This window comes from Euleptes europaea, chromosome 1 (assembly GCF_029931775.1).
Source record: "Euleptes europaea isolate rEulEur1 chromosome 1, rEulEur1.hap1, whole genome shotgun sequence".
Taxonomy (NCBI): Eukaryota; Metazoa; Chordata; class Lepidosauria; order Squamata; family Sphaerodactylidae; genus Euleptes; species Euleptes europaea.
The window spans coordinates 162,939,994-162,966,877 of NC_079312.1; the positions used below are offsets into that span (position 1 = coordinate 162,939,994).

Sequence of the window (26,884 nt, forward strand, 5' to 3'; positions counted from 1 at the left end):
CAGGGAGGGCTGTGCCTACACTGCCCTGCACTCCTGGGGAAGAAGGTTGAGAAGCACCCAACATTTCCTCTTCAAAGACAACAGGTATCTCTAGGATGAAAGCTTGTAGGTGGTTGAACTCCCAATTAAGGCCACACACCAAAAACCGAAACATATCTATCTCGTTGATTCCGAGCGGGGACATTAAGCATCTGCATTACCTCCTCCTCTTGTTGGAATCAATGGCCCTTCAAAGCACTTAAAAAATGGATTGGACTGTTAAATCTACCCAGTGTTATTCACAGCAAGATGCAGGCTTACTCCATTCTAAGGCTAAAAGCATTGGGCAGAGACTGCAGCAATTCCGCATAGGGTTGTAACGGGTAAGCCTTTCTTTATCTTCACAAAGGTCACTTCTGCCAGGGCAAGATTTCCACTTCCCGCTGCAGAGTCACCATGTTGACCCCATGAAGCTGCCTTATACTGAATCAGACCCTCGGTCCATCAAAGTCAGTATTGTCTACTCAGACCGGCAGCAGCTCTCAGGCAGAGAGGTCTTTCGCATCACCTACTTGCCTAGTCCCTTTAACTGGAGATGCCGGGGATTGAACCTGGGACCTTCTGCATGCCAAGCAGATGCTCTAGCGCTGAGCTATGGCCCTTCCCCATATTGCACTCAAGTCAACACCATTCCCAAGGATCCAACAACCCCCAGGAGACGTATTTCAGGGAGCAAGGCAGGAACGGTCCATTCTAGGAGTGCAGCACCACTCACAGTGGTCAGGAGCCAGCCCTTTATTTTAGGAATTGAACTGTCAATTCAGAACATGCGTGTACAAAATGCAGTGCCAACTACAACCTCCTTAAGGATTCTGCTAGAGCTGTACATGAAGTTAGCCTAGCTGCAGTCTGGAGAGAAAGGAAATTAATTTGTGCAGCTCCTCATAGAAGATACATAGCATTTATTTTTTTACTGAAAATACAAAGTCTCTCCCCCCCACCCATCCTTCTAAAATAAATGCTAACCAGCTGAACCAGCCACAAGGTTTCTCAGCTTAAGACTCACGGCCTAACATTTCCACTGATTGAAAGGAGGCAAATTTCACCGATTCTCACTTCTGCAGACCTCCAATCCCCCCTCATGTCATGCTTGGGGGTCCCTCTTATCCCAGGAGCAGCATTTCCACAGGATATTTCAGGGTGCGGGAGAAAGAAGAGGCAGAATCATGATCTGCTGATGGAAGCCTTTTCATTAGTGGTCATTTGCAATGGGACCAATGGGACCATAGTTGTTCATAAGTTTCCCCACTACCAACACAACTTTCCTTCTCTGGAGCTTGTTCCTGAAAACCCAAAAGCAGATAACCATGTATTTAGAAGGAACTTTTTACCAACACACCACAGAAAGGGGTTAAAGCTACCTTGGACAGCCTGCCTATGATGATCCCCATTCTGTGGACAAGAATTCCCATCCCTCTCCCGCCGCCCCAGCATGATAAGAAAGAGTTGTCCCATTGCAAAACTCATTTGTTTCTACTGGCTCATTCTAAAGATATTCCCAGTTAGCTGCTCTTTGTTATGCTTTACTGTCAAAGATCACAAAACCAACACTCAGGAAGTAAGCACGAGATTACTTCCCCTTGCAGATACGGATATCCGTTCCTTCTGTGGCTAGAGAGAAGTTGAGAACAGTCATCTCTGGAGTCATTTTATTCCAGAGACAAAAGATAAGACAGATACAGGTGCACTTTTCTTGGTTTCTCAAAGTTAAAACGCTCAACGGGGTCATCCTTCAGGAGCAACAGCAACCCCAGAACAATCTTGAAAATTTTGTGTTGAGGTGATCAGGAGAAAAGCCAAGAAGAACCCGGTCCAACGTGGAAGAGACATGGTCCCACACAACCAAGCAGAAGAAACGCTATACGCTCCGTGGCACCACCTCCCATTTGGCCAAGGGCTACTGCAGTCTTTTTCCTTCTATGAAACTATGGCACCATCGTGAGCAGCCCTACGGCCATTCAATGGAAGGAACTGGCTTGCTAGGGTCACTGAAGGACTGCCAGCTTCCTCAAACTTTGGACAACATCTTCTGGAGTTGGCGGTGTGGGCTCAGGCCCAGAAGCAATCGTGGAATTGGCACCACAGTCTACGTAATGGTGCGTCTCCAAAGAACTCTGAGTTACGTAGCCGAGGTAGGAGATCTTCACTGAAGTCCTGAAGGGTGGAAGGAAGGAAAGGGTCAAGAGAAAGGAAAGGGTGGGGGTGGCCGAACTCTCATCCCTTAAGCCAAATGCAAACCTCTTCCATGTCATACCCATTGCCCCATGCTAGAGAGATTGTCAGGTTATTAGGATTGCTAGGTCCCTCTTTGCCACCAGCAGGGTGGAGCCTGAGGAGGGTGGGGTTTGGGGAGGGACTTCAATGCCATAGGGTCCAATTGCCAAGGTGGCCATTTTCTCCAGGTGAAATCTCTATCGGCTGGAGATCAGTTGGAATAGCGGGAGATCTCCAGCTAGTGCCAGGAGGCTAGCAACCCCATAGGTTAGCATATTAGGCAGTCCATCGTGTTTTTCTAGAAAAACTTCACCCTTTAAGAGATGGGATGATCACTTTGGAAACAAAAGAAAATTCCTTTTAGGAAAGCTTTGAAATGGTAAAAGACATATGTCCTGCTTCAACTAATGGCTCAGCTGAAGAATAAAGGTGTTATTAAAACAGACTTACAATGGAAGGAGGTGTGGCATCGCCCAGAATTAGCTTTTGTGCAAGACTAACCTGACAACAATTTAAGTGATAGCTGACTTGAACTTAACAGCACAGGAGGTTGATCTGAGCAGCGGACGCAGCCAGATCCTTACCCACACTTTAACGTGGAGCTTTGCAGCAGCGGCAATGAAAATTACGCAGCCTCCTGAGGCCCAAAGAGCCTTCCACAAGATGAGATCCAAACACAAGACGCTTGGAAACACCTCAAGTAGCAACTGCTTGCTGGAGAGGAGGCCCACCATCTGGAGACAGTACTCCAGTGAATACAGGCAGCAGGATCCCCCCACCCTGTGAGAGAATGCTAACTCTCATGCCATCATGAGACCCGTGGAAAGGGGGTACCAAGAGTCACAGGCCTTTTATGCAGGGACGTTTCCCCGCGGTCACCCCCACCGACTGCTTTGGGGCTTTCGATTACGCATGCATTTTTCCGCCCATCAGAGGTCGCTTTCCCCACGCGCGTTGCCCACATTTTTCAGATTCTGGCTAAAACAGCATCAGGAAAATACAGGCAAGCCTGCGGAGAGAGCGAGGCAACCTCTGATGGGTGGGAAAGGCATGCATAATCAAAGGAAGCCCCAAAGCAGTCAGCGAGGGCAACTGCGGGGAAACGTCCCTGCATAAAAGGCCACAGAATTATGCTTTGGCTACTATAGATCTACCTATTGCTACTATAGATCTACCCATGTACAAAAACTTGGCGGTTTGATATACACCCAGAGACAGGGAAGAAGAGCATTGCATCATCTAGCAAAACCGGCATTCTGGCCTCCCCAGCCCCTAGTTTGCAGAGCCTGGCAAAACAGAGGTCATTTATGCATGGTCGCTTTAACCTCCTTTATTCCCCGTTTCAGCCAGGATCAAAGTAACCCTGGTTGGGGGAAACTGTATGCATTGGCTGGAATGATCAGGGACGAAACTGTGTGCTAATGGAGGCATGAATGCAGAAAAGCAGTCTCCCAAGTTCAAATCAAGTCCCACCCCTTTAAATGCTGCTTTGTAATTGGCTTACCTCGTGAGAGAAATTTCCTTCCCCCCAAACCCAACTGCTGCATAAAAAAGCATTTTAAGAACAAAAAACAAAAAACGGAGCAACCTGAAAGAAGGGGGGGGGGAGAAATCCAAGTCTCATTTTTAAAAAGCCTTTCTTTTGCTCAGAAAGAGCAGGAAGCACTTGAATCCCTGCCTCTTTACACACTGCTTCGTGATTGGCTGTGAGAGAAGCCAATCTTCTGTCCTTCCCGTTTGGCTAGATGCATGCTGCCTTGAAGAGGGGTTTGGAAAAGGGTCGGGTGAAGCTCAACCCAAGAAAGTTGTACGCTTGCTTAGTGATTCTCGAATGAGCCAGGATCCGTGGTTTAATTCGGGCCAGAAGAGGAATGGGAAAAGCAGGATCGTTTTGCATTGAAGCAGCGTTGAGCTTCCAAGGAATGAGGTGCATTCCCAAAAATTTGATCCTGGCTTAAACAGGGAATAAAGGAGGGTTAAGCGGCCATGCATAAAAAACCAGAAACCTTTATTCTACAAAGGAATAAGACAGGGCTCAGCTCAACATGAGCCCTAATTCCATGAAAGTACAGAACCAGCTTCCTCAATGCTTTCTCATCCTCACCCTCTTACACTAGACCCCCATTCAATGTCCAGTTGGGGATTGAAACTAGTATTGACATTCATTGTTCTCGTGTCTCTTTAAGGCACAGCTGTACATACCAGATACCTACCTCATGAAAATCACAACGTTGTGCACTCTGATTCTGGATAATGTGCAAAAGAAGCTAGAAGACAGCAAAAGAAAGAAATGAAAAATCAATTCTGGAAGTCAACGTTAAGGTTAGACGTTCAGTGTGGTGTAGTGGTTAAAAGCAGTGGACTCTAATCTGAAGAACCAGGTTTGATTCCCTACTCCTCTGCATGAAGCCTGCTGGGTGACCTTGGGCTAGTCACAGTTCTCACAGAACTCTCTGATTGTAAGCCACTTTGAGACTCCTTAGGGCAGAGAAAAGCGAAGTATAAAAACCAACTCTTCTTCTTTTTCAATGGAATCCAGATAAGTAGCCATCTTGTAAACTATGGCCCCATAATAGGGTTGCCAGCTCCAGGCTGGAAAATACCTGGAGATTTTGGGGGTGGAGCATGAGGAGGGTGGGGTTTGTGAGGGGAGGGACTTCAACGGGGTATAATGCCACAGAGTCCATCTTCCAAAGCAACTATTTTCTCCAAGTGAACTGATCTCTGTCACCTGGAGATCTGTTGTAATCCCATGAGATCTCCAGCCACCACCTGGAGGTTGGCAACCCTACCCCATATAGAGTTTTTGCTAAAGCACAGTGTGCCCCACGCTTCTCAATAAGGAAATGTGGCCACAAAACTTTGTTGCTGAGTGCTAAACCATCAAAGTCAAACTGCCCACCCCCCCATTCACAGGTGGGACCAGCCCTTTTTAGACAATTAGTCCCAGAATGTGGGCTGGCTGTAGTAGCTACACCACACACAGAAATCATCCAAGTCACTAAAGACCTGTCCAACTGGGCACTACTGCAGTGAATTCATCTATATATTGTGGCCTCCCAGATGCTCAGAAGCCCCCATTTTTGGGGTCACAGGCTGGCAGTCAAAAGACAAGGAGATATGGTACCCCTGATGGACCTCTGTAGATGGATGGTGGATTGTTTTTGGCGCGGTGGGTTAGTAGCTCTGCAAAGCTGCTGCTCTACACTGAACAAAGAATAAAATACTGCAAGAAGTTTTAGGTCCTGGATCAGCAGGCTTCCCAATTGCCCGGTTATTGTGGGCAACTGCCCACCAATTAATCGGGCTACCCGCTGATCCTCAGCTGGTCAATGGGCAGAAGCAAGACAGCTGAAGGGGGGAAGCGATCAGTGTGCATGATAATGTCACTTCCGGGTTTACCCCAGAAATGCCGGCACCACAATGGAGATGTTCTAGCATTCTCCCCCAAAACTCTATGGTTTCCATAGATTTTTTTTTTGAGGACAGTGCTAGAGCGTCCTGTTCGATCGCCAGCCTTGCCTCCAAGAAGCTCCCGCGGATGGTGAGGGAGGACCTGGCAACCCTATGGACCAGCCCTCGTCACAGAAAAGGTCAATGTCTCTCAAAACCAACAGACATCCCAGAAAATACCCAGGCCCAAATACCATGTAGGCCCAAGTTTTGAGAATACCATGGGGCAGGTGGAGGGAAGAAAAGCAGAGGAGAGAAATGACATGAATTAAATCAGAAGGGCTGAGGAGGGACAATCAGGGTCCAAATATTGGTTGGCGTGAAGGACATTTTGGTGCTCGCAGTCTTGGAAGGCTGTTTCAATGGGATCCCATGTAGGAAAAGAGTCTGCTCCTGTGATCAAACGTCTATTGAGGATCTATCCCACATCACATTCCAATGTGCCAGATATGAGGATGAGCGTAACTGATTTTTGCGGACCATATTATTAGTCATATTATTGAAAGACAGAGACAAATTCATTACTTTCCAAATGGCAAGACTGGCTGCCTCCATCATGAAGCATAAAAAGACGATGGGGCATGGTGACCATAATATCTCTGACCCATAATTGCTCTACTCTGGGTCACTTGTCATCTTTTATTTTTCTCTGGATTGTACGATCTTTCCTTCCTATTATTACATATATTTAATGATGAATTTGTATTTCATTTTAATAATTTATGGGAAATGCTTGATTCTTTAACTTATGTTACTATTTTTACCGTTATTGATTTTATTTTGGCGGAATTTCCACCTTATTCTGTATTATTGCTATGCCTTTTTTTGTGTTAATTCAATAAAGACTTGATGATGATGATGAAGAAGGGCAGGGAGTAAAACTGGTCCATTTAAGGAACCATGTTTTTTTAATGACATGATATATGTGTTACAAACTTGTGCCAGGGCCAGAAAAATCAGGCTTTGGTACTGCAATCAATTATTTATATATAATTATTTATATATAATTATATATATATATTGGCTTTGTGTGTTGGAGGCCAGGCTCTCAGTGAGAATTTTTCAGAGCGGACTTACTCGTTCTGCGTCTCCCTTTTGGAGTCTTGGGAAGGAAGGTGGCACAGTCTAGCCCAATCTCCTCAGAAGCTAAGCAGGGCCAGCACTTGGATGAGAGACAACTAGGGTTGCCAACCTCCTGGTAGCAGGTGGAGATCTCCTGCAATGACAACTGATCTCCAGCCAATAGAGATCAGTTCGCCTAGAGAAAATGGCAGCTTTGGTGATTGAACTCTATGGCATTGAAGTTCCTTCCCTCCCCAAACCCCGCCCTCTTCAGGCTCTGCCCCAAAAACCTCCCGCTGGTGGCGAAGAGGGACCTGGCAACCCTAAAGACCACACAGGCCCTGTAGAGGAAGGCGACGGCACACCACAACTCGGCTCCTCACTTGCCTTGGGAGCCCCTTGCTGGGGTCGCCATAAGTTGGTTGCGACTTGCCGTATGTTTGCTATCTTACATCAAGAGGCCCCGGCTGCAGTTCTCCAGCTGACTTAAAGGTGAAAATCTACCTAAGGTAACTGATGTCTTTGGTTCTTGTAGGTTATTCGGGCTGTGTAACCGTGGTCTTGGAATTTTCTTTCCTGACGTTTCGCCAGCAACTGTGGCAGGCATCTTCAGAGTAGTAACACTGAAGGACAGTGTCTCTCAGTGTCAAGGGTGTAGAAAGAGTAATATATAGTCAGAAAGGGGTTGGGTTTGAGCTGAGTATTGTCCTGCAAAAGTATTGTCCTGTAAGTATCAAGATAATGTGCTAATGAGGGTATGGTATGTTAATATGGAACCATTGTATCCTGAAGTGATCTGTTAATGTGTGTAATCCAAAACTAATCTGTATGGCTATTGTTGAATGTTGTCTTTGTCTGGAGGTGTTTCAGGGCAGGAAGCCAAGCCTTATTCATTCTTAAACTCTCCTCTTTTCTGTTAAAGTTGTGCTGATGTTTGTGAATTTCAATGGCTTCTCTGTGCAATCTGACAAAATAGTTGGTAGAATTGTCCAGTCTTTCAGTGTCTTGGAATAAGACCCTGTGTCCTGTTTGTGTCAGTCCATGTTCAGCCACTGCTGATTTCTCAGGTTGGCCAAGTCTGCAGTATCTTTCATGTTCTTTTATCCTTGTTTGTATGCTGCGTTTTGTGGTCCCGATGTAAACTTCTCCACAGCTGCAAGGTATACGATATACTCCTGCAGAGGTGAGGGGGTCTCTTTTGTCTTTTGCTGATCGTAGCATTTGTTGTATTTTCTTGGTGGGTTTAAACACTGTTTGTAGGTTATGTTTTTTTCAAAAGTTTCTCCATCCTATCAGTGACTCCTTTAATAAATGGCAAGAATACCTTTCCTATGGGAGACTGTTTTTCTTGAGTTTTCTGATTTTTGTTTGGTTCAATGGCCTCCAGACAAAGACAACATTCAACAATAGCCATACAGATTAGTTTTGGATTACACACATTAACAGATCACTTCAGGATACAATGGTTCCATATTAACATACCATACCCTCATTAGCACATTATCTTGATACTTACAGGACAATACTTTTGCAGGACAATACTCAGCTCAAACCCAACCCCTTTCTGACTATATATTACTCTTTCTACACCCTTGACACTGAGAGACACTGTCCTTCAGTGTTACTACTCTGAAGATGCCTGCCACAGTTGCTGGCGAAACGTCAGGAAAGAAAATTCCAAGACCACGGTTACACAGCCCGAATAACCTACAAGAACCAATGAACTCTGACCGTGAAAGCCTTCGACAATATTTTTAACTGATGTCTGTTTAGCAGAGGGGGAGACGGCAGCTTTCCTGGGTAAAGATTGCAGAGCTCAGCTACAATGCATGCAAACTTAAGCATCAATGATTGCTTACTATGCATAATAAGAAGGTACGCCCATTTTGGACTTCACTGTGAAATTCACCTAGGGAGGAAATAAAAATGGAGGACAAGGTGTAAGCAGACTTCTAGCAAACCATATGATACCCTTCCCCTAGCAAGATCACATGAACACACATGAAGCTGCCTTCTACTGAATGGATTTTTGGTCCATCAAAGTCAGTATTGTCTACTCAGACCAGCAGCAGCTCTCCAGGGTCTCAGGCAGAGGTCTTTCACATCACCTACTTGCCTAGTGCCTTAACTGGAGATGCCAGGGATTGAACCTGGGAATGTCTGCATGCCAAGCAGATGCTCTACCACTGAGCCATGGCCCCTCCCCAGCTCCATATAGGGATGTCAGCCTCCAGGTGGGAGCTAGGGACCCCCCGGAATTACAGCTCGTCTCTAGACTACAGAGCTCCGTTCCCATGGAGATAATTCACAGTGGGTAGCCGTGTTAGTCTGTTTGCAGTAGTCAAAAAGGGCAAGAGTCCAGTAGCACCTTAAAGACTAACAAAAATATTTTCTGGTAGGGTATGAGCTTTCGTGAGCCACAGCTCACTTCTTCAGATACAGCTAGAATGGAATCCATCGGTCTTTAAGTAGAGGAACAGTATGTAAATGTGAATAGCAGGCTTGATTGGTTTAGGTGTGATATGCAAAAGAGTCTGTGATGTCCAGGGGAGAGATGGGTGTGGAGAAATCAGCATTGTTAATGGGCCATGAATGCAAGGTCTTTATTCAGCCCAGGTAAATGCATTGACTTTAGTTTGAATATCAACTGTAATTCAGCAGTTTCTCTTTCCAATCTCCCTTTAAAATTCCTTTGTAAGAGAACTGCTACTCTTAAAAGTTCTCTTACAAAGGAATTTTAAAGGGAGATTGGAAAGAGAAACTGCTGAATTACAGTTGATATTCAAACTAAAGTCAATGCATTTACCTGGGCTGAATAAAGACCTTGCATTCATGGCCCATTACCAATGCTGATTTCTCCACACCCATCTCTCCCCTGGACATCACAGACTCTTTTGCATATCACACCTAAACCAATCAAGCCTGCTATTCACATTTACATACTGTTCCTCTACTTAAAGACCGATGGATTCACATTCTAGCTGTATCTGAAGAAGTTCCCATGGAGAAAATGGAAACTTTGGAGGGTGGACTCTGTGGCATCGTACCCCACCTGAGATCCCTGTCCTCCCTAGGCTCCATCCCCAAATCTCCAGGAGTTTCCCAACCTGGATCTGGCACCCCTACCCCCCATCCCCCCCCAGTGGCAGGGGGTAGGGTTGCCAACCTCCAGGTGGTGACTGGAGATCTCCCGCTATTACAACTGATTTCCAGTCGACAGAGATCAGTATTGGAGAAAATGGCCGCTTTGGCAATTGGACTCTATGGCATTTAAGACCCTGCCCTCCTCAGGCTCCGCCCCAAAAACCTCCCAGCAATGGCGAAGAGGGACCTGACAATCCATATGAAGTAAGAGACGGCTGTACCAGCTTGTTGCTCAGTGGTTGGATCCTGGTGACATTGTTCATCTGGTGTGTTCCAACCACAGAATTCATGTATTGCACCTGCGTCGTCAAGCTAGTTACTGCCACTGAGTAGAAATTGGAGTTCCTAATTCGGAGGTTGGCCTGTTTCAAAAGAAAAACCGCCACAGGAAATGAGAGGCTTCTACAACTAACCAAGAAGGCAGAATTTGAGTATACATAGATTCACGAGTTACCGTGAGGGAGAGGATAACCAGGGAATTCTTTTGGTCAAACCACACCCTCACCGCTTGGATACCGTTGTCCTCCACGTGGACCGAATGCGGAAAGAGAAAGAAGACGACCAGCCCAGAAGCCAGGAGGCAAAGCAGCACCGACACCAAGACGTAGAATTTCCTAAAAGGGAACAGATTAGTAGTTCAGACACTTGCTGTTGTGTGAGGACCTCCCACTGATATTCAGGGTCTAGTCAGATGATATGCTAAGAAAGCTTTTCCCACCCCACCCTAGGGCTGCCAAGCCCCCTGCTACAGTGGAAGGCCTTCCGCCATCAAACCTGATTGCCGGCCAGCACTCTGGCTGGGGTAGGGTTGCCAGGTCCCCCCTGGCCACATGTGCGGGATGGGGGGGTAGGATCGTCAGCTCCAGGTTGGGAAACCCCTGGAGATTTGGGGGTGGAGCCTGGGGAGGACAGGGACCTCAGTCCTTTTCAGCCTGGTTTTAGGCCAGGTTAAGGGACAGAGACTCAGGCTTAGTTAATAACCATCATCTGAATGTAGATGAAGGTCATGGGTCTCTGTTGCTGCTACCAGATTTATCTGTAGCCTCCAATACAGTAGATCATGCCATCTCATTGAGATATTTGGAGGTTGAAGCAGGCATCAGGGGATGTGCTTTGAAATTATTTACATAATTCCTTACAGACGGGACTCAAAGAGTTGCTATGGGAGACCAGTTGTCACCAGTGTGGGACTCAGGGTTGCCAACCTCCAGGTACTAGCTGGAGATCTCCCACTATAACAACTGATCTCCAGACGATAGAGATCAATTCACCTGGAGAAAATGGCCGCTTTGGCAATTGGACTCTATGGCATTGAAGTCCCTCGCCTTCCCAAACCCTGCCCTCCTCAGGCTCGGCCCCAAAAACCTCCCACCGGTGGTGAAGAGGGACCTGGCAACCCTAGTGGGGCTTGTCCTGTGGGGTTCCACAGGCACAGTCGTACCCTCCCCCTTTACTGTTCACGCTCTATGTAAAGACCTTAGGAGAAATTACTTGTAGCTTTGGAACTTTGTCTGAGCAGTAGTGTGTGTGAAAAGGATCTTGGGGTCTTAGTAGACCAAACACTGAACATGAGTCAGCAGTGTGATGCGGTAGCTAAAAAGGCAAATGCAGTCTTGGGCTGCATCAACAGAAGTATAGTGTCCAGATCACGCGAAGTGATGGTATCGCTTTACTCCGCTCTGGTTAGACCTCAACTACAGTACTGTGTTCAGTTGTGGGCACCACAATTTAAAAAAGAGTAGACAAGCTGGAACATGTCCAGAGGAGGGCAACGAAGATGGTGAGGGGTCTGGAGACCAAGTCCTATGAGGAAAGGTTGAAGGAGCTGGGTATGTTTAGCCTGAAGAGGAGAAGACAGAGGGGATATGATCACCATGTTCAAGTACTTGAGGGGCTGTCATATAGAGGAGGGTGCCGAGTTGTTTTTCTGTTGCCCAAGAAGGTCAGACCAGAACCAACGGGTTGAAATTAAATCAAAAGAGTTTCCGTCTAGACATTAGGAAGAATTTTCTAGCAGTTAGAGCGGTTCCTCAGTGGAAGAGGCTTCCTCGGGAGGTGGTAAGCTCTCCTTCCCTGGAGGTTTTTAAGAAGAGGTTAGATGGCCATCTGTCAGCAATGCTGATTCTGTGACTTTAGGCAGATGATGAGAGGGAGGGCATCTTGGCCATCTTCTGGTCACTAGGTCTGGGGGGGAGGTAGTTGTAAATTTCCTGCATTGTGCAGGGGGTTGGACTTGATGACCCTGGTGGTCCCTTCCAACTCTATGATTCTAACCGGTCGTCAATTACCAATGACACCCAGTGCTCCCTCTCCATACATCCTGGAACACAATAGAGGTCTTGAACCACGGCCCGATGGCTATGGTTAAATAGCTAAAACAAACTGAATCTTGATACGGTGGAAGTAAAGCTTGCGGGGAAGGCTGAAACCTTGAAGGACATAGTGTACTTCCCACTTTTATGGAGTCCAGCTAGGGTTGCCAACTGCCAGGTGGTGGCTGGAGATCTCCTACTATTACAACTGAACTCCAGGCGACAGAGATCAGTTCACCTGGAGAAAATGGCTGCTTTGAAAGTTAAACTCTATGCCATTATAACCCATTCAAGTCTCGCCCCTCCCCAAACCCTGCCCTCATCAGGCTCCACTCCCAAAATCTCCAGGTATTTCCCAGCCTGAAGATGGCAACCCTAAGTCCAGCTGATCCTTGCTGTCTCAGTTAAGAATCTAGGCCTTATACTGGATCCAGCATTACTGCTAGAGAATAGTGTTGCCAACCTCCAGGTAGTGCTGCAAATACCTGTGCTGAAACCAGTGGAAACAGATAATCTACAGCACGAGGGCTCAGAATAATATGGAACTGAAGCTGTGCTCAGCACGTAGTGTTTTATTTACAAAGTAGCAAAGATTAGTTTACCCAAAGAAAATGTTGTCAAGGTGGAAAAAATATACACATAGGATTTGGCTAATGGATTCTTAGCAATAGACCAAATGGCAAAGTTGCCGAGTTGTCCAGTAGTAATGATCAAGGTATTTTCTTATCTCAGCAAACCCTAAACTACGGCTCAAGGTCTACCGACCTTTAGTTACACAAACGCCCCAAAAACCTCCCGCTGGTGGCGAAAAGGGACCTGGCAACCCTACTAGAGAAGCAAGTAAATGCAACTGCAAAAAACTGCTTTCTTCCCACTTTGTCAAGCCTGGAAGATGCCCCTTTACCTTGACCCAGCTGATCTAGCCACCTGGATCCATCCCACAGTAACACATATCTGAATATACCTAGGGGCAAGATTAAGACTCTACACTAGAATTGCTAATGTTGCAAGGCCGCAGTAAGTATTATGAAACAAACCAACATGTGTTTTTATTGGTTTGGTAGGCTTCTTCAGAGAATTAGGAAGGATTTCAGATTACTTATGCCTGCTGTTGACTACAGACGATGGTGACTGGAAGTCTCTTTTCAGCAAGGTCTTCATTTACTTCATTTATTTTTTATTTACTTCACTTCTACCCCGCTTCTCCCCAATAGTGCTCACGTGTCTGTAAAACCTGTAGACACATTCAGTAACAGTACTTACGTCCTCCGAGGTTTTAACCTTTGGTCATGATAGGGTATTAGAGCCACCAGTTCATTAACTTGTTCTAGGGAGAGGGGGGGGAAATCAGAAGTTTGCCAATATCTGATGTTCTCAATGTTGCAGATCAATTTTATTTCTTATTTTAAGAGCCAGTGCAGTATAGCGGTTAGAGTGTCAAAATAAGATCTGAGAGACCCCAAGTTTGAATCCTTTCTCTGCCATAGAAGCTTACTGGTGACCCTGGGCCAGTCACACACTTTCAGCCTAACCTCACAGGGTTGTTGTGAGGCTAAAATTGAGGAGAGAATAATATAAACAGCTTTGTATTTTCCCTGGAGAGAAAGGCAGGGTATAAATGAAGTCATATAGAACAAGATGCTCTCAATGTTGCAAGTTAACCTGTAGAAATGCAGTGATTTTTTTCTAGAATAACTTGAGACCAGAGAAATTCACATCTTCATACGATTCCTCAATAATTTACAGCAATTTCCAGTAAGATATCACAGTGACAGAGGACTGAACAAATGAATGGTTATAGTTTTTCCTTGTCCAACTTGTTAACCTTAGGTGACATCAACCCAAATGAAAGAAAGGTATAGCTACTGGTACGGGGAAACAATAAGCATGGATCAGAGTCCAGCATAGTACCCTGGTGTAGTGGTTAAGAGCGGTGGTTTGGAGTGATAGACTCTGAGGTTTGATTCCCCACTCCTCCACATGAGTGATGGACGCTAGTTTGGTGATCTGTTTGTTTCCCCACACCTAAACAGAAAATATAAGGTTTGCCGGGTTGAATCCAGTACATTGAGGACCCTACCTGTGGAATAACCAGGCTGTAGCTAAGTTCTCACCTAAGTTTATAGAAATCTTAAAGTGAATAGCTCCTAGCTCCAGGGAGGGATGGAGAAAGATTAATGTGGGCAAACTGAGGAAAGAAACCAGAATGGCTGAAGCCAGTAGGAGGCACATGTCCCAGAATTCCATGGTCTAGTTCTCTAGAGTCCAACAACCCCAACCGATTCATCAACAACCAGGTTTGGGGATGCAACAAGCAAAAGGAAATGGTGTATTCCTTCCCTGGGATTCCTGCAGGGCAAGAGACAGACTCAATCTGAACAAACCCAGAAAAAAATACAAAGGAGTCAGGAAGCTCTCAAAGTCAGCAGAGAGTATTAACAAGAGAGCCTTTTTCTGCCCTCGGATTGTTATGGATTGCTCCCTAAAGATAGTTGCTGGCGGTGAGAAAGAGCCACCCAGGGCCTGTCAAGAGGCCAACCAGGCATTTCTTCCTATTGCATGAGACTTTGGTTGCTCCCATGGTGAAGATTTTGCTCTCTGTTCCCCACCCCGAAACTGCAGTGGCATTATGGGGATTATCCTTTCTTTTGTCTTCTCCATGCCCACATTCCAGGAATCCCCTCCTTCATTGCATTTTTCCTGAACTTGCTTTAATACTAACGTCCAGGAAAACGGCACTTGAAGCACGGGTCTGGGACCTGTGGGGATGGGAAAGTGCCAATCTCTGCACCTGCCCACCCCACATCTGCCACAATTTCCCCTCGTCCCCCGTGCTTCAAAAAATCCACAGACGGTATATTGCTATAGCGCTATATTTTTTTAAAGGAAAGCTTTCTAGTGGTGGAAGAGGGAAATGTTGGACCTGAGGGCGTAACATGGAGAATTCCCTCCACCTGCCCAGTGTGGCGCTGCTGGTGCGATTGCAAATGTCACTACATTTACAGTGGCAATGAATGCATAACTGTAGAGGGGGATGGAAGATGTACAGCTATTGTACAGTAGAAGTGGAGATTAACTCTTCCTGATTGATAGCGCCACCCCATTAGGATTTAAAGTAGTGATTGTTGGGGGAGTTTAAAAAACCCAGCACCAGGCCCTGATCCATATATTGTCCCTCTCTCTTCTCCAACACACATGTGTGTTGTGTGTTAAGTGCCATCAAGTCGCTTCCGACTCATGGCGACCCTATGAATCAATGTCCTATCTTTCATAGCCTTGCTCAGGTCTTGCAAATTGAGGGCCGTGGCTTCCTTAATAGAGTCAATCCATCTCTTGTTGGGTCTTTCTCTTTTCCTGCTGCCTTCAACTTTTCCTAGCATGATTGTCTTTTCCAGTGACTCTTGTCTTCTCATAGTGTGACCAAAGTACGTTAGCCTTAGTTTAGTCATTTTAGCTTCTAGGGTCAGTTCAGGCTTGATTTGATCTGTAACCCACTGATTTGTTTTTTTGGCAGTCCAGGGTATCCATAACACTCTCCTCCAATACCACATTTCAAAGGAATCTACTTTCTATACCCCCAATTCCTATTATTGACTTCAAGCATCATGTGTAGCCTGGCTCTTAACTCCCTCCTCCCCCCCCCCAAAAAAAAAAAAACCTCCACCAAGATGAAGAGAACAGACAAAGGCTACAGAGACTGCTTTACCTGGGGGGATGTAGCCAATGCCCTGGCAGGTGGGGCAGGTGATGCCGTCCCGCCCAGTGAATTCCACATAAGGGAATTTGGCAATGTCTTCTTCCCGATCCTTGCTGTCCAGAAAATCATCCCCATTTTCTGCCGGCCTCTTAGGGGAGGGGGAACTAGACCTCAGAGACTGCCAAGACCCCATGAAAACAGCAAGGAAAAAAGAGGATCTCACGTATCTGCAACTGCAGAGGAAGCAAAACAAGATTAAACCCAAAAGTAAGAACGTCTCCCCAGTTAGTTCCAGCTCCACTTCAGAAGATCAAGCTAAAAAAAACTTAAGAGTACTCCTCCAAGAGAAAGAATTCTGAGGCTTGTACAAATCTGTAAAAGGTAAAGGTAAAGGTCCCCTGTGCAAGCACCGGGTAATTCCTGACCCATGGGGTGACATCACATCCCAACGTTTCCTAGGCAGACTTTGTTTTACGGGGTGGTTTGCCAGTGCCTTCCCCAGTCATCTTCCCTTGACCCCCAGCAAGCTGGGTACTCATTTTACCAACCTCGGAAGGATGGAAGGCTGAGTCAACCTTGAGCCCAGCTACCTGAAACCGACTTCCGTCGGGATCAAACTCAGGTCGTGAGCAGAGCTTGGACTGCAGTACTGCAACTTACCACTCTGCACCACAGGGCTCTTATGTACAAATCTGTACCATTTCTTTTAATTTATTTTGGTTCTGATAGTCCTGGGGGTGGGGAAAAATTGCTAGTAACCCAAATAAATCAAATCAAAACAATACACACACCTGAGCAGCACAGGTGGATCAGAGCAAGGAATCATGCAGAGACATAACAGATTCTTCTGTGGACAGCTGCTTCAATTTAATTCATGGCAACAAAGCATGTGTTTATTAAACAGCACAGGTGGTATAACAGTTAAGGTATTGGATCAGGTATACCCAGGCTCAAATCCCCACCTAGTTACAAAGCTTGCTGCCTGACTCTGAGCCAGTCTTTCAGCCTAGCCAACCTCACAGTGCTGTTGTGAAGGGCAAGGCCATGGCTCAATAGTTACAGTTGCCAACCACCAGGTACTAGTTGGATATCTTTCAACTGATCTCCAGCCGACAGAGATCAATTCACCTGGAGAAAATAGCCACTTTGGCAATTGGACTCTATGGCATTGAAGTCCCTCCTCTCCCCAAACCCTACCCTCCTCAGGCTCCGCCCCAAAACCTCCCCCCCCCATTACAAAGAGGGCCCTGGCAACCCTACTTAAGACTAGAGCACCTTCTTTGACACAGAAGATCCCAGCTTAGTCCTCAAGTAGAAAGGATCAAGTAGCAGGTGATGCAAAAGCCCTCTGCCTGAGATCCTGGAAGACCACACTGCCAGTTAAGAACTGACCGTATAGAGTGGACAATACAGACCAATGGTCTGACTCTTCTGTTGAGGTCACCCCACTTTTCCAGCAAAACACTCACCCCTAGGCTTCAAAGGGCCCCTCTCCCCATTAAACCGGATTAAACTCACCTGCAACAACCAAAGCGACACCGACCCCCTAATTTATCGCCCCAGTTCTCCCGCAGGCGGTTCGGCGTCGCTATAACCGCGTGGGTCGACCACGGGAGGGGGCGTGGCCCAGACTCAGCCACGCCCCCTTCGGATGCACGCCCCACCTTCACCTGCCGGGCTGGAGTTCCCTATCGCGCATGCGTAGTAAGTGTTTTCGCGCCTGATGTGTGCCTCCAGCGGTTCCCAGCGGTGGCTTGCGCCCGGCGGGGCTATCCGCGTATATCACGCGAGTTCTCGCAGCCACGCTTACAAATAAAGTACAATTAAAAAAAAAAAAAACCCAAGCTTGCCCCCTGCAGTCAGCTTGTTTGTCTTTTGCATCTTTTCTGAAAAGCACGTGGGAGCGGTTCAATAATCCGGTGCGGCTGTGCCCTTATTGCAGAGAAAGGTCAACAATCGTTGCAAAGCCGATTTGGGGTTCGTCGCAGAAAGCCATCCGTTTGTGCCGGGGAGGTTCTGCCTTGGATTTGCCGCTCTTTAGATGGACATTTCCCCCATCCGGGTTCTCAAAACACTGCATGGGGGGGTTATTGTTGAGTTTTGAACATTTGGATGGGGAAAACGTGCATCTCTCGAGCGACAAATCCAAGGCCAAACCTCCTATGCGTAAATGGCCCAGGCTAAACATGCCTTCAGGAGCCCCGTGGCGCAGAGGGGTAAGCTGCAGTACTGCAGTCCAAGCTCTGCTCACGACCTGAGTTCGATCCTGATGGGAGTCAGTTTCAGGTAGCCGGCTCCAGGTTGACTCAGCCTTCCATCCTTCCGAGGTCGGTCAAATGAGTACCCAGCTTGCTGGGGGTACAGGGAAGACGACTGGGGAAGGCGCTGGCAAACCACCCCGCAAACAAAGTCTGCCTAGGAAACGTCGGGATGTGATGTCACCCCATGGGTCAGGAATGACCCGGTGCTTGCACAGGGGACCTTTACCAAAACATGCCTTAAATAGCGGGTTAATTAATCCGAAGTAAAACCTGTGCTGTTACAGCAGGCATGCTCATAAAATTGATAAGCTGCCTTGAATCACTGGGGAAAGGCGGGCTTAAAAAGACTGAAAACGACGAGGGACCGCTGAATTCAAACCGGTTTTGCTCTGGGTTAGTGCGTCCGCGTGTGCGCTCATTGGGGTGCTCTCTCTCTCCGGAAGAGAGAGGCATGCTTTGCTAATGATGGTGCGCACGTTGCGCCAGAGTCAAGCATTGTGTCCTATAATTGCAAAAACAGCCTATACGGGCATTCTTGCTGGTTTCGGCCGGGTTGATTAATGGGTCCGTTGTCAGCTCCGGTACTTTCACTTGCTAATGGGGTTGGATTCGTCCGCTCCGATGAAAGGCTCTGCCTTTAACCCCTGCTTCGCCTTGTATCCCTTACTGAGGACAGGAGTCAGCAGGAGGAGGTGGTACAGTCAGTGGACTATACCACAGGGGGGCTGTCGTGGTCTTGGCACCGTATATAAAATAGCTAGATTTGAGTCCTGGATGGCCCAGGCTAGCCTGATCTCGTCAGATCTCAGAAGCTAAGCAGGGTCAGCCCTGGTTAGTGTTTGGATGGGAGACCACCAAGGAAGGCCAGGGTTGCTGTGCAGAGGAAGGCACTGGCAAACCACCTCTGTTAGTCTCTTGTCATGAAAACCCCAAAAAGGGGTCGCCGTAAGTCGGCTGCGACTTGACGGCACTTTACACACACACACAGCACCTTAGAGACAGACAGGATTTTTGAGGTATAGGCTTTCTAGAGTCAAAGCTGGGACATACTAAAACAAAGGACAGCGATTGCCCATAGGGGATGCATGATTGCCAATAGAGAAATAGGGAAACTAAACTTGCCAATAGAGAATCTCAACTGACAGTGATTGCCCATTGACAATACATGATTGCCCATAGGGAATGCATGATTGCCAATAGACAGACAGGGAAACTACACTTGCCAATAGAGAATCAGGCGAAACACTCTTGCCCGTTGGGAATAAGGCAAACCATGCTTGTCAGTATAGAACACTGGTTCCCAACCAGGGGTCCGTGAGAACTAAATTAAGGTCCGCGAAACAAAGTTATAAACCCATAATAAATTAATATTTTCAATTTAAAGTTCTCTATTATAAAAATATATATTCAAATATTATTCTAAGCTTAATGTTTAACTAACAGTTATGATTAAAGTTTATTTTCAAATTCTCAGAATTTTTATTTTGAACCTTGGGGTCCCTGCACTGAACAAAAAAGTCCTTGTGGTCCCTGGTCAAAAAAAGGTTGGGAACCACTGGTATAGAATCAGGCAAAACACGCTTGCCCATTGAGAATAAGGGAGACCACGCTTGCCCATAGAAAAACAGGGAAACTACGCTTGCCAAGAAAGAATCCCAAAAACTAAGGACAGCGATTGTCGAGCCGAAAGAACTGTGGGGGCTGACTAAAGTCGGCTCTGCCCCTGGGAACACCCCTTTTGATGCCAGCACGAGCCCTTGTGCCGGAAAACAGTGCCAGCGAGGCTGTGCCAGCTCCCGCGGCTCGTGCTGCTCTCCAGAGCTGGCGTTACTGGCCCTGCATCAGCATTAGTTCCAGTTTAGCATGCACAAGTGGCACTAACGCTGCTGCAGGGGTCACACCGGCTCCTATCCTCTCCCCCCTCCCAGGTTAGGATTGTGTGTGTGTTATTAATGCCAGGGACTTCGGGTATTGGTACAACAAAGTATTTATTGAACTTCTATACCACAAAGAAAAGTCAACAGTTCCTCCTGAGTGCCTGCTTGCTCTTTCTCTCTCAGGGTCCTTGTAACCTCCTGTTTCCTGTTTAGTTGCTCTGCCCCTGTTCCAACCCCTTTATTAAGATTACATTTCACTACAGTGTGGTTAATGTTCTAAGCATAAAAAGGTCTGAAACCTTTTAGAGCTCTTTGTTTCCTGCTGATTGGTGGTTTTAAAAAAAATTGTTTCAAAGGACTTCTGGGCATATTTTGGTGATTAAATCACACCCTTGGTTTGTGTGTGTGTGTTAAGTGCCGTCGCTTCCAACACATGGCGACCCTATGAAAGTCCTCCAAAATGTCCTGTCTTTGACAGCCTTGCTCAGATATTGCAAATTGAAGGCTGTGGCTTCCTTTATTGAGTCCATCCATCTCTTGTTGGGTCTTCCTCTTCCTGCTGCCCTCAACTTTTCCTAGCATGACTGTCTTTTCCAGTGACTCTTGTCATCTCATGACGTGACCAAAATACAACAGCCTCAGTTTAGTCATTTTAGCTTCTAGGGTCAGTTCAGGCTTGACTTGATCTATAACCCACTGATTTGTTTTTTTGGCAATCCACGGAATCCGTAACACTCTCCTCCAACACCACATTTAAACCAACACCCTTGGTTTAGAGCAACACATATCTAGTCCTTTAATGCCTTTCAAGGGGTCCTGTCTGTAAGGATAGTATCAGAGGGTAGCCTTGTTGGTCTGCACTAGAACCAGACACAGGGAGCTTTGACTCTCAGAAGACACCCCAAAAATCTTGTTGGTCTCTAAGGTGCTACTGGACTCGAATCTAGCTGCCTGTAAGGAGATTTTCTTGTTCCTAAAGAGAGTCCTTCTTTGGCCATTTATGCAGGGCTGTTTCCCTCACGGTCACCCTGCTGACCGCTCTGGCGCTTCGTTTTGATTATGCATGCCTTTCCCGATTGTCAGAAGTCGCTTCGCACTCCACACACATTTCGCCTCTGTTTTCCAGATTCTCACTAAAACAGCATCCGGAAAACATGGGCAAAATGCACAGAAACATGTGAGGAGAGCGAGGCAGCCTCTGACAGTTGGGAAAGGCATGCATAATCAAAACGAAGCACCGGAGCAGTCAGTGGGGTGATCATGAGGAAAATAGCCCTGCATAAATGGCCTCTGTTTTCCCCCCCCCCATACTTCTGAGATTTTGGAACATTTTATTCAGACATGTTTCTTGAGGTTCAGACCTGATTAAGCTCTTCAGATATAATCACAGAATCATAGAGTTGGAAGGGACCACCAGGGTCATCTAGTCCAACCCCCTGTACAATGCAGGAAATTCACAACTACCTCCCACACACATACCCCAGTGATCCCTACTCCATGCCCAGAAGATGCCCAAGATGCCCTCCCTCTCACGATCTGCCTAAGGTCATAGAATCAGCATTGCTGACAGATGGCCATCTAGCCTCTGCTTAAAAACCTCAAGGGAAGGAGAGCTTACCACATCCCAAGGAAGTCTGTTCCACTGAGGAACCGCTCTAACTGTTAGAAAATTCTTCCTAATGTCTAAACGGAAACTCTTTTGATTTAATTTCAGCCCATTGGTTCGGGTCCGACCAGGAGCCTGGGGCCTCGGAACATTGCCTTTTCAAGTCTGGGAATACTTGATGATTTTTTAAAAATTCGTCTCGGGCCTCCTCTTCTCTATGGTCTGCTGTGCAAAATATTCACATCTCAGTTACTCTCCCCTCTCCTCCCACTGAGAAAGATACTAAAGCTCAAAAAAGATGCTGGAAAGAGGGATGGTTTAAACTTGGGGTGGGGGCTAAGGAAGGGTCCTGTGAAAAATATCTCATCCCCTTCTGATACCTCAGCCTAAGGCTTAATTCTTTCCCTTGAAGACTCTAGCCCTGTATACACGTTTCAGTGAACATGTGAGCATCTGGTCCTAAGACACAGCCAGTGTGCATTTCTTTTCAAAATAAAACTGGTACCTGGGTAAAATGTGGGGTTTTAATTGTTTCTTCAATGTTACACGCATTGAGTGCCATGTGAGAATTGCTCAAAGAATATACAAAGAAAAATACTGGGCACTAGACCAGACTGTATGTACATAAAGACCAGGGTATAAATGAAGTATATAAATAAATATCACGTACAGGGCTCCTGAGAAAGAGATTGAAGGTTTAAAACGTCCTGCCCCGAGACATGGCAGCCCTAGGTCTATAACTTTGGTTGACTTCTTGACTTCACAAGGTTCATTACACTTTCCTCAAATGTTCACAAGATGGCACCAGATGTTACCAAATGGTACGGGAGAGCTGTGCTTTCAGCTAAATGAGCTGGAGCGGACAGAAATATGAGCCTGTTCCATCAGTTTAACAGCAGGGTTAGCCTTACATTCCTGTATGTTTGAAAAGTCTGTTTTTGTCATGCTGTGTTGCTTGTCATTAAGGTCAAAGTTGTGTGTGTGTAAAGTGCCGTCAAGTCACACCCGACTCATGGTGACCCCTTATGGGGCTTTCAAGGCAAGAGACTAACAGAGGTGGTTTGCCAGTGCCTGCCTCTGTAGAGCAACCCTGGACTTCCTTGGTGGTGTCAGAATCAGGCGTTTACCTGTAGCATCCCAAAAGCAAACACACTCAGGCAGGTGATCCTGAAGCAGTGTACTTTATTAGGAGCAAAAAGGTAAATATAAGAACTGACTGTGTAGAAACAGAAGAAGGCTGCTAATGACCCCAATAGGGAAAGCATAAGCTTAAAAGCACTTTAGCCACAAGAGTGAAACAGTAGAAAAGGGCAAGAGTCCAGTAGCACCTTAAAGACTAACAAAAATACTTTCTGGTAGAGCTTTCGTGAGCCACAACTCACTTCTTCAGATACCTTCACTTCTTCAGATACCTTCAGATACCTTCAGAGTGAAACAGTTAGGTAAAACCGAGATAAGAGTTCCCATGAAGCGTAGACCAAACAACTAGGCAGCTGTGGGAAGCCGGACAGAGGGAAGTGTACACAGTATTTACTGGCATGTGAACCAAGGTCTTTTGACATGGAGCCAGAGCCAGGCCTGAACCAGCAAAGGCCTGACAGAGTCATGTCAAGGGATCAGGCCTGAAACAGCAATGGCCTGACAGGTAGTCTCCCATCCAAATACTAATCAGGGCTGACCTTGCTTAGCTTCTGAGACCTGATGAGATCAGGCTAGCCTGGGCCATCCGGGTCAGGGCAAGGTCAAAGTTAGTTGCATGAAAGATCAGGTTATACCATGCCGCCTTCCCTACTGGTTGCCAACTATGGCTAGGGAAATTACTGGAGATTATGAGCCAGTGCTTAGGGAGGGTACTGTTTGGGGAGGGAGCTCAGGGGCTGTGGCTCAGTGGTAGAGAATCTGCTTGGCATGCAGAAGGTCCCAGGTTCAATCCCCAGCATCTCAAGTTAAAGAGACTGGGCAAGTAGGTGATGTGAAAGACCTCTGCCTGAGACCCTGGAGAACCACTGTTGGTCTGAGTAGACAGTACTGACTTTGATGGACCAAGGATCTGATTCAGTATAAGGCAGCTTCATGTGTTCATAGAGTCTGCCCACCAAAGCTGCCATTTCCTCCAGGAGAACTGATCTCTGTAGTCTGGAGATCGGTTGTAATTCCAGGAGAACTCCAGTTCCCACCTTGGGGTTGGCTACCTTGGCCCTTCAGGAATCTAAAGAATGCAACAGTGTCTCCCCTAAACCTTCTCCTAGCATCTAAATCACTGTTGGTGTTTTGGCCCTTCGTTTGGTCTTCCAGAAACATTAAGATATTGTAAATATGAGTCACTTGAGTTGTCATCCATCAACATTCCATCCCCTGGGTCTCTCAGTGTTACATTTGAATGAGGAATGAATGCATCTTTTCTCCCCCCCCCCCCCCCCGTGCATATCTCTGTAAAGGTGTGTACAAGAGCACTAAGTCAGCAGTCTTAAATAACTTAACTGCTGAGAGAACATGCACAGGATTGCCCTCAAAGGCACCCCGCAAGACACAATCGTCTGCCTTTTCACACACAACGGCTGTGGATGTATATTAGGGAGTGCTGACAATATATTGTAGGACAATTATGTTTTCTAGTGTATCATAAACGTGAAGAACAAATACCTCTTGCCTTTTAAAACTGAACAAATGGATTATGCACATGAGCAGAGTCTTCAACGATCTGAAATGGAAAACTCTGGCAGCCATCCTGGGTATAAGAGTTTAGGTAACGTTCTAAGCAGAGCTACATACACCCTTCGAAGTCCACTGAAGTCTCCTTAGAATTGCACTATTTGGGTACTATGAGGGTGTCTCTGTTTTCAACTGTCATGTGAAATATTGGAAGATATGTGAGTCAGACAGTGGGGCCTTGTGGGAAAGAAGGGTGGAGCCATTTTCAAGAAACTGAAGCCAAATAGTACCATTGCCATATGATTTAATAGCAATGTACACAGTAGGGATGCCAACACCAAGCTGGGAAATGCCTGAAGGTTTTGGGGTGGATCCTGTGGAGGGTGGGGTTTGGAGAAGAGAGAGCGCAGTATCATTCCATGGAGTCCACCCTCCAAATCAGACATTTTCTTCAGGGGAACTATCTGTCATTTGGGCAGTGATCATTCTGAGAGATTTCCAGGCCCCACCTGGAGGTTGGCAACCTTAGTACGCTTAGTACGGCTCTCACCCTAAGATTTTCCCCATCCATCTGGAGACGGAACCATTCAAAATGGCAATATTGAGCTGACAATCAACCTTTGTCACGGACTCGTCCTTTCAAAGTGCTTTGCAAGCAGCAAGGAGGAAAGTTCTCTTCCTGAATGAAATGCTTCCAATTTGTGTAATTGTCCATTGAAACATACAACATCTGGAGTGAAGATTCATTTCAGTAATGTAGTTTTCACCAGAATCGAGTATGAGCCCCACATGTCCTCCAATGCATACATGCTGCTCTTGTTCTCAAGTGGACTGCCCTATCTACTGGAAGAGGCAATACCGTTCATCTTCCATCTCTTCATGTACATCCCATATCCATGTGTGTTAAAGTCAATGGAAAAGCCATTGTGCGTTATATTTAATTAATTTGTTCATTTATAATATTGATTTGTCCACCTTTCTGATAGCTCAGGAGACACTGCAGGTTCTTTGCCCCTGAGCTCACCAGGTAGATCAGGAGAAGATTTGTCTTCAAGGCATCTCAAGAAACTCTCCCTTTTGCTTTGTATCCTTCATCTCAATGCCATCCACAGAAGATATCTCAATAAACAGTTCCCCAACCTTCGGATAGGGGAGGCACATTTTCTGTCCCAGATTAAAACTAGAGTCCCACTTTACTCTTACAACCAAAAAGTTTATTTTTAAAGAGTACAAATGTAACAATGATCCTCAAGTAGAGGAACTCCCTCCATGTGCTTCCACCTAAATTGCTAATCTGGGTGTTTTCTTCTGATCCGTGGCAGGCAAGCCCAGAGCAGAGAGTCATGCAGAGATACAACAGACTCCCTCCTCTCAGGGTGGGTGATTCACCTGCAAATTGTTGGATTCTACATTAGAAATGACAATGATCCTGTCACACCTGATGAAGAGATAGGGCAGAATTATCTGCCTTTCGCAGTAGCTTTGGCTGGGCGCTCGGGGCCCTCAGGAACCTGTAATTATTCCGTGTGTTATTCCTCATGGCACATGGGTTAGGAATTGCTGCAATAAACATTAACGCACGTTCCGACTTGACAGTGAGTCCGCGAGGTCAATGAGTTTGTCTGTTCTCGGAGATCTACTGAAAGTGGAGGTGAAACCTGAGCGCCAAGTTAAAGCCTGTTGTTTACTCTCGTGGCTGACAGCCGTGGAATTCTCCTCTAAAGGATTGGTTGGCGAGGGGGCATTTTACTTCGTACGGTAGCCCATACAGCTTGGCCAGATAATTAAGGCTTCCTAATTTTCACCCTCCCTCCAGGAATCCACAAATATTATTGGGTAAACAACGCAACCACTGCTTGAAATCCAAGACTAAAGATATAAAATTATAGAGAAGGCCTGCCAGGGGAAACCAAGGATCTAGAAATAGAGAAGGCAAGACTGCCAAATCTTGAGTTGTTTCTTGAGAGGACACAGAATATATATGTGTGTGTGTGTGTGTGTGTGTGTGTGTGTGTGTGTGTGTGTGTGTGTGTGTAAAAGATCTTGCTTTCCTGTTTTTTGTGTGAATATGGTGTGGGATTGGAGAGATCCAGGTTCAAATTCTGACTAAGGTTGCCAGTTCTGGCTTGGGAAATTCCTGGAGATTTAGGGGCAGAGACTGGGGAAGGTTCAGTTTGTGGAGGGAGTTCAATGGGGAAGTAATGTCATAGAATTTGTTCTCCCAAACTGCCATTTTCTCCAGGGGAACTGATCCCTATGTTCTGGTGATCAATTGTAATTCCAGGAGAACGCCAGGCCCCACCTGGGGGTTGGTAACCACTGAAGCTTACTGGGTCAGCTTAGACCAGTCACTCTCTCAAGCCTAACTACACATACAGAACTGACTCCAGAGAAGGGGAAATTTACCTGTACTGATGGTTTACATGTAAGTTGGGGAGGGGCCGTGGCTCAGTGGTAGAGCATCTGCTTGGCATGCAGAAAGTCCCAGATTCAATCACCGGCATCTCCAGTTAAAGGGACCAGGCAAGTAGGTGATGTGAAAGACCTCTGTCTGAGACCCAGGAGAG

General features: G+C 46.4%; 1 protein-coding gene across 1 annotated transcript; it reads right to left on the minus strand.

The window, feature by feature from the left end:
- Positions 1–2,024: 2,024 nt before the first annotated feature.
- On the minus strand, positions 2,025–25,857 carry TMEM106C (transmembrane protein 106C). Its single transcript, XM_056849259.1, has 9 exons — positions 25,756–25,857; positions 17,440–17,609; positions 15,931–16,154; positions 13,488–13,551; positions 10,367–10,526; positions 10,134–10,274; positions 8,628–8,677; positions 4,467–4,520; positions 2,025–2,193 (listed from the first exon to the last, which is right to left on the minus strand). The coding sequence occupies exons 1-9, from the start codon at positions 25,855–25,857 to the stop codon at positions 2,025–2,027; spliced, it is 1,134 nt and encodes a 377-aa protein (XP_056705237.1).
- Between the last annotated feature and the right edge of the window lie 1,027 nt (positions 25,858–26,884).